Source organism: Saccostrea cucullata, unplaced genomic scaffold (genome assembly GCF_032062105.1).
Source record: "Saccostrea cucullata isolate Sc308-1 unplaced genomic scaffold, CSIRO_AGI_Scuc_v1 ctg8, whole genome shotgun sequence".
NCBI lineage: Eukaryota > Metazoa > Mollusca > Bivalvia > Ostreida > Ostreidae > Saccostrea > Saccostrea cuccullata.
Genome location: NW_026940997.1, coordinates 595151 through 608384, shown reverse-complemented (window position 1 = coordinate 608384; position 13234 = coordinate 595151). Strand labels below are relative to the sequence as shown.

General features: G+C 36.1%; 1 protein-coding gene across 1 annotated transcript; it reads right to left on the bottom strand.

Moving 5' to 3' along the window:
- Positions 1-822: 822 nt before the first annotated feature.
- LOC134256817 (uncharacterized) lies at positions 823-13076 on the bottom strand. The gene is made up of 11 exons (XM_062739479.1): positions 12981-13076; positions 12856-12897; positions 12598-12674; positions 11412-11483; positions 11097-11223; positions 9567-9661; positions 4565-4633; positions 4327-4471; positions 2677-3054; positions 1956-2327; positions 823-1264 (listed from the first exon to the last, which is right to left on the bottom strand). Exons 1-11 carry the CDS (start codon positions 13006-13008, stop codon positions 882-884), a joined length of 1788 nt encoding a protein of 595 aa, XP_062595463.1. The 5' UTR covers positions 13009-13076; the 3' UTR covers positions 823-881.
- Between the last annotated feature and the right edge of the window lie 158 nt (positions 13077-13234).

Genomic DNA, 13234 nt, shown 5'->3' with positions numbered 1-13234 from the left:
CTCCTCCTATACCACTGAACAAAATTTAAAGGATACTTTCACAGATTCTTTATGACAAAATACAATTTTGGATCTCCTATTTTATTTTTTTGGTCTGTTTTTAACAAGATTTAAAGGATACTTTCACATATTAATTCTTTACGACAAAATACAATTTTGGATCTTCTATTTTATATTTGTTTGGTCCGACACATGTTTTAAGAATTCCACAACAAGCATGGACATCCCATTCTTTCTATAATGTTGAAGGGCACCCATCTCTTATCCACAACTCCTCCTATACCATTGAATAAAATTTAAATGAAACTTTCACAGATTCTTTATTACATAATGCCATTTTGATATCCTATTTTACTCTTGATCTGACACGCTCAGAGATCAAAACATCGACTTTGCCTATATAATTATAGGGGAGGGGCATTTAGTACGCTCAGTTCTCACAGTACCTGTAGTTTGTGTTGGTCAATTAAAATTTTCGGATCAAATTGCTTGAAATGAATATATATATATATATATATATATATATATATATATATATATATATATATATATATATATATATATATATATATATATATATATATATATATGTTTCCCACTATTGCATATATTAAACTATCATTATACATTCTTATTGCATGAATTAAAAGATGTGTTTTCCTCTTTCCAATGTTCCAGGTGTAAACAAAATATTGACCTATTGGATCTTGGTTCAACACCGGATTACAGTAGTTAGTATAGTACCGTCCATCAATGTGATGCTCCTTTACTTGTCATTGAGCAGTTCATGTGCCTGGCTTATATAGTAACAAATAAAAAAGATCAAAGTTTCATGAATTTATAATTCAATCTCAGAACATATTGAAACTGTAAAATTAAAGTCAAATTTCATAGAGAAGAATGCCAAAAAACAGCGTCTGCCCACTATCAGCTGTCCCAGATTTAACTCCTATGGAGACCTGATCATTTGAAGATAACTGAAGCACCGTGACAGCGGCAGTGTCGTCATAACCGGAATGGCGACCGTCTGCTCTCGTTTCGAATATTTCAACGCCGTTGACTCTCAGCGCAGTACGTACGAGCTGGCTGTCGCCTTCTGTATTATACAAAAACAAGTACAATCCAGCACGATCGGCAGTGAATATTCCTGTGCTTGTTGAGTAGCCGTGGCTATATCCACCATAAGTTGTACGATACACTATTGGAGTTCTGGAAGTGTCACTGCCTAGATTTGCAAGGAAAGCTGGATATGTTGACTTTGACACTACATGAAATAAAGATAAATCTGTTAGTATCTTACATGTATGACTAACAATGGTACAAGTAGTTAACGTCTGGGAAGAATGGAATATTTCTTTTTAAGGACGCTCTAAACACTTACAGAAACTGTTTTTGGACTCAGGGAAAAATATATCTTATAAAGATATGGATATTGAGACTTTTTCATTCATTTAGAACATAGGGTACGTGCCTTATTTGCGCAGGGAAAATGTTCAAAGACATTGGACTATTTGTGAGCAGAAATCACTGTTGATTACTTACATTTAGAATATTGATGAAAATAATTTATTTAATTTCTTACTCTTGGGTGTTATATAATGGTAAAAGTATTTTAATTATTATAAGTTGTGTAATTAAACGTAAATAATTTTTTTTTTATTCTTACATCAAAGGGCAAATCACTCTAACTGCAAAAAACTACCCAATAAACATAGCTCTTTAGTGTCCTTAAATAGAAAACCTTCGAATCGGAGCCCCCAAAATGAAAGATCCAAAAAAATATACACACAAACATTTTCTGACTTATAAACGTTTTATCATGCTAACCAAAATATGACAATTTCAAACTAATTCCCTACAACTTTAATTAAATGTTGAATTTGAAGTTTACGATTCTCTTAAGTAAGGTAAGCAAATATTGAAAAGAGGAATTATAATGTCAAACAATGAGTTACCGCCTCTTTCGCCAGTCAGCTGCCACCCTGCGAACATGGAGGTTGTAACCATTCTACTTCCATATACATACAAAGAGTCACCAGAGTTCAGCCAGGCAAATGACATATAACTGCTGCTGTCGTACTGTCCGCTGCTCGAGTCCACCCAAACATCTGGCTGAGAAAGACTGTTGCTGTAGTGAAACTTGCAACTGAACTCGTAACTTCCATAGATAAGTCCCGACGTCATAAAAACGTAAAGTCCAGAACGAGGCGCCACGAAGTTCCCGCTAGATGTGGAGTAAGTATTTTCTGTGTCTAGGATTTTTTTGTTGAAGAATATGTGAGAACCAGTTACATCATGCGAAAGAGAAGTGTAAAATGCTGAATTGTCTATGAAAAAGAAGAAAAAATAACTAAAATCTTTTTCGCAATAAAAAAAAAACGAAAGAAATTTAAAAGGTTGCAAAAATTTGTAATACTCCATGTTGTTAATTTTCATCCCGTTTCACCTTCATGAAACACTGAACATACAAAACTGAACAAAAGACACGTTCTTAAGCCTTGTATGAAAAATTAAAGATAAAAGTTCGACATGAGAAGAAATTTCAGACGAAGAATTCAAAACATCGAATGCTCATCATTATTCTCATCTTATTTTTGCAATATAATTAAAGATGGAAAATATGAAATATAACCTTTGTTCCAATTAACTAATTTCAAAGATGTTAGATAATAAAACCTGTTGAATTTATCATCCATCCGGAAAACATGGTATGCGTCGCCTCTGCTCGCCCGCTTTTTACTCTGACCCAGACTTTATCGTTTACCGTAAGGTTAAGGACGGCAAAAGAGGTAGTTGTATCGTAGTATGATGAGGATTGGTGGGACTTCGACATTCCCTGCTCATTTCCGTTCAATAGAAGAACGCCCTCTGTCAACCTTCCATAAGTCTCAATGCTCCAAGAAAACACATACAATCCTGATGCTGGTGCTTTAAAAATTCCAGAGCTGTTGTCGTATCCGCTTCCAATATTTGTTACCACATGATCAAATATTATAACCCCAGGATTGGCGTAACTGTAAGCTATTGCATGGAAGGCAACGTGGTCAGGCATACCTGCAAAATTTTCAAATCTTATAATCTTTTATTTTTTTCAGTTTTTTAAAAAAGAAAATGTGTTCCATTATTAAAAATCAATTTTCACAAGAGATGTTTGTGAAACACATTCCCCCCCTTTTCCATATAATTAAAATTCTTAAAAGTCCAATGGACTAACTCTGTCCAAAATTGATTGTACCGAACACAGAAGTTGAGCTTAATTTGTTGAAAATATGTTAAATCTGTATACCAAATTTCAACATTTCAGTGTGTGCAACCACTGCAAAGAAAATGAACGGAAACTGCCAAAAATTGAAATTATTCTAAGTCCAAGGGGCATAACTCTGTCCAAAATCTGTCGTACCCAAAAGTTTGCAGATATTAAGTACACTGTGTGCAGATATGCATATTACCAGGGAATTCCTATTCCATTACTTTTGTGCCATTCATTAGGTAATGCATTGTCGAGTTTTGGTAGCGTGGGATATGTGAGCTTGTTCACCGTTTCTTTTATTAGACAAATTTTCAATCTTTGGTGTTTCCAGGGGATAAGTTCAAGTTTGTCGAGTTAACTGTTCTTTTCGTATTGTTTATATGATTTATGAAATTGATAACAGTTATCTTTATTTCTTTCCTATCATTTCCAACCTTTGAAAATGAATAACCTTATCTACACTGGATATTTCAATTGTCATCTTCTCATACTTATGCAGCAATATACCTTTATCATATTTCATGCCCAATTTCATGCTCTTTACGTATAAACAAATTCTAAAACGTAGCAAGCTTTTGACTCTTGTTTGAAGTCATCATTTCGCAAGTTTTATTGTCGATACAATGACCTTGTCGGCAAATAACATCTATCATTAAGTCAGACTGAAATTTTTCATTTTATTTGTAAGGCTATAATGAATTGCGTATGGATTTTTTTCCCGTTTTTCACGATCCATCGTCGGAAACCCACGGATGATCTCGTCTTGATAAGTAAAGATCACCCGTGGGTTTCCGACGATGTTCAAGATCATGACAAGGAGCAAACCAAAGTGACCGATCGGGAGGGAATCCTCACTCCTCCATGGCACCAGATCCCACCTCTGGTGTTATTTGAGACCCTTGTTTGCTCTGCTCTGATGGGTATTGTTTAAATGGACTTTATGTTGAATACTGTTCATTATCTCAATATTTCATTTCAACCTATTTCAGACAATAACTGCACCGACCAGTATCATATTATATAGGATAAGTTCTTTAAGTGTCATAGTTGATATGCATATTAAATCTGGTTTATACTAGGACTGCTTGGCTTGGTGACGGTGGCATTTGATGCTGAAGAGCAGTCGGCATTACAGAGATCACCGTCACAGCAGTGGATACACAGTCCTGATAAATCACGCTTCCTGCCGACGACTGGTCCCGTAAAGTGCGGAAGACAACCCTGGAAAACGTTACACTCATGTAGCATTCTAAATTATGCACGAAAAGTTCTTCAGTAAACTGATTGTTTTATCCTTAGTAAAAAAAAACATACCATCAGTGATTCACATTTGGACGTGAAATATCTCTGTCCAAAAACTCTTCTTTCAAATATGAAACATTTCTGTAAATTAGAGAAATTACATTATCATTCTCAATGTTTAAGACAATAACATCTATGACATAATGTTTGAATGTGAACATTAATATGATAATGCAAATGAGGCATGTTAACAACATCACAATTGAATCGTCCATGCTAAGACTGCCTAAATGAGTACCGGGTAGTTTTTACTCTAGGCACACTCTGGTGATTGCGTTTATTAGCTGTATTAAACTTCAGGGAAAAAATGTTGTCAGTATAAATTTATACACAGAAATAATTTTCACATGAAATATCAGATTATGAATAAGCGGTCCGGAATAGTTATCTGATCAGTGGCAAAAAAGGATTCGTTGGCAATTCATGCAGAATCACACAGAACCATTGGTGAAACAGAGAGAAGGATACACACAGGAAGATGTATATGAAAAGATAGCGAGAATATCCAACTGGTTGTAGAGAAAGGTCGAACAAGTAGAAAGACAGTTAATGAGAGAAAAAAGTGGTGAAGGACCAAATGGTTCTAAGTTGGGAGTTGATTGTCCCAATCGACAGAACTTGGGATGTGTTGTAGAAAGGACCAGAGAAGGAGAATCCCTCAGAAGAAGTAGCCATGTATCATTTTCCTCCGGGATACAGATATATGTACATGTGTGTAATTCTATTCGGGAAACCAGTGCCAACCAAGAAAGTCAGGGTTACAGATAATGAAAAAGAGTTCAGATCAGTTTCAATCTGGAGAAACAAGAGAAAGATCCAGGAGAGATTAGGCGAATGGAGTTTTGGTAGGCAAACTTATCTAAGAAGGTCAGTATCATGCCGGTAGGCAGCAAGGCTTTTTACAGTATTCTTCTCGAATACAATGAAATACATTGAGTTGAGCTATCCTGTTTAAGCTGCAATTATAAGCAAGATTGATTGACTGTATGTTGTTTAACGTCACCGTCGAAAATTTTTCCACTCATACGGAGACGCAATCACTTGCCAGTGGAGAGCTGCAAATTTTGTCCTACACTCGGCAGTCAGGGCAATTAAGCAGTGAGGGATCTTTTTCGTGCAAGCATCTGCGACATGGGACCTCGGTTCATACGGTCTCATCCGAAGGACCGGAATCCACGTCCCACAGTGGGATTCGAACACACGACGTAAGGATCAACTCCTTACTTCGCGATTCTAGAGCAGACGGTCTAACCACTGCGCCACGCGGGTGACGATTAGCAAGAGAGTTATGTCAAATGAGAAGAAAAGCAGTGGGTCGTTGTTGAAGGCATAAATACACCACTCACATGTTAGAGCACCCATGGCAGTTACAACAAAGAGAAGTTAATACTAGAAGAACTAGAATCATTACCACATTTGTGAGCAATAAAAGATTGTTAAAAAGAATTGAAAAGTGACGAAGAAGAAAAATGCAAGATTGATGTTCCTAATAGAAACTAGTGAAAAAATTTAACTATGAGTAGAAGACAGAAAGAAATGAAAGAAATCTTCAGGTAAGCAAGTGGATAACTGATTGTTGTTTTACGTCTTTTATGAGATATTTTCTCTCGTGAGACGTCACCATACACCTGTAAAAGGCTTCAAATTATTATCTTTACTCGAGGTCATTGAGTAATGTATGTTTATTATCGTGCCAACGCCTACCGTGATACAGAACCTCGGTATTTTATCCCAAACACCCGTGACTTTCACCTCTTAAGCCGGGCGCTTAGCGAAGAGTCATAACTAACATTAGCATCTGGTGTTTGACGTCGGGCCGGGAACAAGGAACAAAATGTTACCTCCCGATTACAAAATGATCGCCCTATCTTTAAACTTCCACGACTGAAGGTGATATGAAGAAATGAAAATTGTGGATAAAAAATGAGTTATATACCTATAAAGTTCAAATTATGGGTCAATCAACATGGGATACTACTGTACCTAGTTTTCAATAACATCTATTTAGTGCATGGTGTATCGCAGATCAGTCTTGGCACTGTAGACGTTGGCACAATACAGAACCCTCACTGGTCGCCAGCGTGGCGCAGTGGTTAGAGCGTCTGCTCAACGCAGGAGTAATAGCGAACGTCGTTTCGTGACGTCGTCACTGCGAGCTCTTAAAGCAACGCCTGGGCGAAGAGAGAGAAAATTCGGACTACTGCACATTCATTCGATAGAATTTTTTGCTGCAGTAAGTAATCCACAATGCATCACTTGTTTTGGCTACGTTCTCGCGAGAATAACTACATCGTTTGCTGTTCTTTTCATTGAACCACCAACACCATCAGGTACTCTTTTCCCATGGCCACTTTCGTGAAAGTTCCACGTAGCTTGTAATCATCTTCTTCACATTTCTTTTAAAATTATAAACAAATTCCTTTTTGGCAGTAATGGCTGCAAGGACTATCACTGAAGAAATGAATTGTTTCCACTTGTTTATTTTCAACCATAATCTTGTCCAACATAGTGTCAAGACATGCCCATATAGCACTCAGGTTGTGGTCTAAGCAGTCAGAGGCTGCAAGAAACTTTTGTGTAATAAACTCCTGTGTGCAATGTGATTTGTTGCTGCGATGCCCCGAAATGCATACTTTGGATTTCTTTGGAGAGATTGCATTGGGAATTCTCAGCGAAATCAACTTGTATCAACACTTCATTTTGGTTTAGATTTTGCTTGATGGTTCTGTAGTGGTTAAGTTGGTTTGATATATTGAATGTGTGTGTATACTTTGAACCTCTGCATTTCACTACAAAGTGTGTCAGTCAACAAACCAAGACGTTCTGCTACCCTTTTTTTACTGTTACTGTCACGTCCTTCTCTTGATTCCTTATCAGTACCAAGTGGAGAGAGGCTTCAGTGTTGAAGAAAGAAAAAGAAGTGCAAATGACTGAAAATCAACATACTGGCAGAAAGAGGTTGGCCTTAGACATAGAATGGGATTTCTGCATGAAAGTGCAGCCACTAACAAAAGGCCTAATACAGTCATGCATCCAGCAAATGACAACAGAAGGGAATCTACGAACTGAAAGTGATATGGGAAGACGGAATGTTTTGAAGTGGAGAAGTTTTAAGAAGAACATCTGATATGGATTTTAAACTGATTGGATAGAAACATGGATTTTTTTTAAAGTTGATCCATCATATAGATAATACAACTCATGTGCAGAGCACTGAGAACAATTACTTAAGAAGAACAAACAGAAAAATGAAAAGGTGATGTGTTAAAGGAGTCAGAAATGGTGCTTTTATATTGTTCACATACTTTTGTGTGATTTAAGCTTTGTCAAAAAAGTGTCTATGGTACCTGTAGAGTTTGTTAGAAATGGTTGTTGTCGCACGAAATAAAATTACACATTATATTTGCATATTAAGACAAATTAAAATTACTTTTGGAGAATAATATAGTTAACAAAATGATATCTAGGGAGTAGGGATGACAATCGTTTTAATGAGTTATTTAGCATGATCTAGCTTTTAAGTGCTGAATCCTCCTTGACAACTTGATCCCACCTCAGTGATTTCCGGGAACAGTATTCACATAATTGTATTGTTTTTTTTAATTTATCTAGATACTGTTCGGTGTCTTCACCTCTTTTGGTAATCTTGGGTTACAATAAAAACAAGAGGCCCATGGGCCACAATACATGAGGGTGCTTCCATATAAAAATGACCAATCATGGCTTTGCTGTTCTCAAGAAGAAGATTTATAAAATATTTTTTCCTATATATTCCTATGTAAAACTTTGATCGTCCATTGTGGCCCCGCCCTACGCCTGGGGGTCATGATTTGAACAAACTTGAATTGACTCTACCTGAGGATGCTTCCATATAAATATGACCATTCATGGCTTTGCTGTTCTCAAGAAGAAGATTTTTAAAGATTTTTTCCTATATCATATATATTCCTTTGTGAAACTTTGGTCGTCCATTGTGGTCCCGCCCTACCCCCAGCGATCATGATTTGAACAAATTTGAATCTACGCTACCTGAGGATGCTTCCATATAAATATGACCATTCATGGCTTTGCTGTTCTCAAGAAGATTTTAAAATATTTTTTCCTATATATTCCTATGTAAAACTTTGATCGTCCATTGTGGCTCCACCCTACCCCCGGGGGTCATGATTTGAACAAACTTCAATCGACACTACCTGAGGATGCTTCCATATAAATATAACCAATCATGGCTTTGCTGTTCTCAAGAAGAAGATTTTTAAAGATTTTTTCCTATATATTCCTATGTAAAACTTTGATCGTCCATTGTGGCCCCGCCCTACCCCCCAGGGGTCATGATTTGAACAAATTTGAATCTACATTACCTGAGGATGCTTCCATATAAATATGACCAAACATTGCTTTGCTGTTCTTAAGAAGATTTTTAAAGATTTTTACCTATATATTCCTTTGTAAAACTTTGGTCGTCCATTGTGGCCCCGCCCTACCCCGGGGGTCATGATTTGAACAAACTTGAATCTACACTACCTGAGGATGTTTCCACATAAGTTTCATCTTTCCTGGCCAAGTGGTTCTTGAGAAGAAGATTTTTGAAAATTGTCATTAATTTTCAGTAATTATTATTTATCTCCCCTTGGGATGGGGCATGGCCCTTCATTTGAACAAACTTGAATCCCCTTTACCCAAGGATACTTTGTGGCAAGTTTGGTTGAAATTGGTCCAGTGGTTCTTGAGAAGAAGTCGAAAATGTGAAAAGTTTACAGACAGACAGACAGACAGAGAGACAGACGGACTACAGACAAAATGTGATCAGAAAAGCTCACTTGAGCCTTCGGCTGAGGTGAGCTAAAAAAGATGTCAAATGTGTTCCACAATAATGACTATAACAAAGTGTGAGTAAGAATTCAAGTAATTTATTGATATAGATATATTGACGTAGGAGAAAACAGTACTGATAAGTTTACATGTAATAGTTCTCAAAAACTTTAGGACAACAGAACAATTGTATATTACATACTTGGTTGAGACTACACGGGGTAATGTTATGACAATCAGCTGGATCCGTCACGTCCTCACAATCAAAACAAATAGGCCCTCTGGTGTCGGGGTATTCTGATAAAAAAATATTTTTTAAAAGTATTGTAACGTTCAATTATCAAAAGATTTGAATGAATTATAAAGCAAAGCTTGTATATAGTTTGCACAAATATAACTTTAAAATATATGTCTCTGTGTTTATTTCAAAGGAAAATTGACATCATGCCTATAATATATCAAACAATTTAGCATTCGTACATTAAAAAATAATACGGCTTGCCCCAGGGATATATATTTATTACAGAACGTTTATATGGAAGCTGTTATTGTATTTACCGCCTTTAAGAGATATCACATGTTTGAATAGGTGATACCATCTTTTTAATTGGCGATATTAATACATGCATATTGTTCATTTTATTCAACGTTGTAAGAAATGTAAAAGGTGATATCACCAGTTTGAATAGATTGTATTATTTACTAGTATTACTTTTCAATAAGTCATATCACCAATCCATGGTCATATCACCTATTCGAATATATAAATACATGTATTGGTCTTTCAGAGGTCGGTCCATAGATATATCGACTTCATAGAAAAGCACATTGACCAAACACGAAGTGTAAGGTCAAAATGCTTTCCTAAGAAGTCGATATATCTATGGATTGACCGAATGAAAGGGCTACATTTGTTATATTATTTTTTGTAAGAAATTAACAAAACCATATTTGAAAATAATTTGAACAAGCCACAAGTTTTTTCTGACATTTTTTTAAAATAAACAAAGACTAAAATTAAAAAAAAAACTGTTTATCCTACCCGTGATTAATTTTTACTGATCTAGTAATTTAGTGAATGTAATTTCAAAGACTACTTTTGGTTTATTATAATTCATGGAAAAATATTTTGTTAAATACAACTTATCATTACAGAGCATCATAATGAAAAATTGATCTATTTTTTTTCCCAGAAAGTTTCCAAGTTATATTAGCTATAAGTGTTGAGAAGTCAGCACTTTAATTTGTTGTTTCAGATAGATTATTTCCATTTTTAAGAAACATCAAGTCTATATGCTTTTAAGAATCTATAAATAGTAACACAAGTCTATATGCTGTTATATACTTGATCATGTGATCAAGTTTGAGCCAATCAGAGAGCTTAGAATAAAAAGAGATAAATAAAATTGAGTAATATCACCTGTTCAAATAGGTGATATTATCTACTAAATTTGAATGCGTGATATCACCTTTCCAAATAGGATCGAGATATCACCTTTTGCAAATACGTATAAGTGATATCACCTTTTCGAAAAGGTGATTACACTTATTCGAATAGGCGAATATCACTAAATGACAACAAATACCAATATGGCACCTCATAATTATGTTCAGTTCATTGGTATAAACTGCTTTGATAAATAATTGCATTTATTGTATTATTTCTAAGATGTATGCAGAGGGAACCTGGAAGCGATTACCACCATATTTATCAATAAATAAATGTACTCACTTGGGGACCCACATCCGTAGGCGTTACATATATCTGATGTACAGCAGTCTCGACACTGGACCACGCCATCTATGTACTGACTTCGTTTCTTGGTCACAACTGTTCTATTATCCACAGCTGTACATTCCTCAAAATTACAAGTAAATATACAGTCAACAATCACACATATAAAATAGAAACTACCAGCGCAGTAAAGATCGAATCAACATTTTAACAAAAATTATTACGATGAAACTCTAAAATACTAGTAGCCTCAAAGATCTCGTGCAATCCTCTAGAAAATACTGAGTAAAGCATTGTCTTAAGTAGACAGACCTGTTTGGGATAACATCCAGTCCAGTATCCAATGTCTCCGTTATCTGCTCGGTACTGTTGTACTGCGCACACCTGTCAAAGTAAGGTTTTAATCATTGTGTAGAATGTTTGAGTCCGGACTACTTTACAATGATGTTAGCTTAAATGGTACTAGATCTCACGTCCCTATCATTACAGCGTCTGAACTACCTTAAATGGAAAAGAGCTCACTTCCCCACCATTACATGGTCTGAACTACCTTAAATGGAACTAGATATCATATTTCCATCATTACAGAGTCTGGACTACCTTACAATGGGACTAGATCACACATCTCCGTAATTACAGAGTGTGGACTACCTTACAATGGGACAAGATCTCACTTCTCTATCATTACTCTCCGTAATTACATCATTACAGAGTGTGGGACAGAGTGTGGACTACCTTACAATGGGACAAGATCTCACTTCTCTATCATTACAGAGTCTGGACTACTTACAATGGGACTAGATCTCACCTCTCCATCATTACAGAGTCTGGACTACCTTACAATGGGACTAGATCCCACGTCTCCATTATTACAGAGTCTGGACTACCTTACAATGGGACTAGATCACACGTCTCCATCATTACAGAGTCTGGACTACCTTACAATGGTATTATTTCACACTTGTCTATCCTTACAGAGTCTGGACTACCTTACAATGGGACTAGATCACACGTCTCCGTAATTACAGAGTCTGGACTACCTTACAATGGGACTAGATCTCACCTCTCCATCATTACAGTGTCTGAACTACCTTAAATGGAACTAGATATCATATCTCCATCATTACAGAATCTGGACTACCTTACAATTGGACTAGATCACACGTCTCCATCATTACAGAGTCTGGACTACCTTACAATGGGACTAGATATCACCTCTCATTGAGTCTTGACTACCTTAAAATGGGACTAGATCACACGTCTCCGTAATTACAGAGTCTGGACTACCTTACAATGGGACTAGATCTCATATCTCCATCATTACAGAGTCTGGACTACCTTACAATGGGACTGTATTACAGTGTCTGAACTACCTTACAAGGGGACTAGATCTCACCTCTCCTTCATTATAGAGTCTGAACTACCTTACAACGGGACTAGATCCCAACTCTAAGTAATTACAGAGTGTGGACTACCTTACAACGTGACTAGATCTCACCTCTCCATCATTACAGTGTTCTATTTTATCACAGAGTCTGGGTTCAGTAACGTCAGAACATCTCAGGCACGTCAAACCTGAAGAATATATTGTCTTACTGTTAATGTTTATCAACTTGTCCGCAACAATTTGTGATTGGTCTCACGTAAAAGATTAGGTATATCATGAATGAAAATGTTACCAATTTTCCTGTAACAGTAAAACAATTTGAGTAAAGTACTAACAATTTGTCGAGTGATACAGTGTAGTTGTACCTACCTTGAACACACCTTGTGGTGACGGAGTAAAGGCCTAGTAAAACTAAAATATGAAAGCAATATGTAAAACCTGAAATTACAACAGAATAATAAACCATGTAAACATTTATCGCTATAACAACTTACAGAGAAGGTTTTTCGCAACAATATTCATATCTGCCTACTTCTTGAAATACCTGTATAGATAAGAAATGAATGCCTTCTTTTCTTCTGCGGGGATCCGCATTTTCAACGCACTTTATACATTGCGAAATCAGACTTTCCTTGATGAAATATGAAGTAAGGATATGGAAATAACGAACAGTATTCAATCTCAACGTCCATTAAACAAATATACAAAACAGGAGCAGAGCAAACACGGACCTCCGAAACATCAGAGG

Coding starts and splice junctions, on each gene's coding strand:
- LOC134256817 (XM_062739479.1), bottom strand. CDS start 13,008: ATGAATATTGTTGCGAAAAACCTTCTCT. Junction 11,224..11,411: donor CTGGATGTTATCCCAAACAG/GTCTGTCTACTT, acceptor TGTAATTTTGAG/GAATGTACAGCTGTGGATAA. Junction 9,662..11,096: donor CTACGGATGTGGGTCCCCAA/GTGAGTACATTT, acceptor TTTTTTTATCAG/AATACCCCGACACCAGAGGG.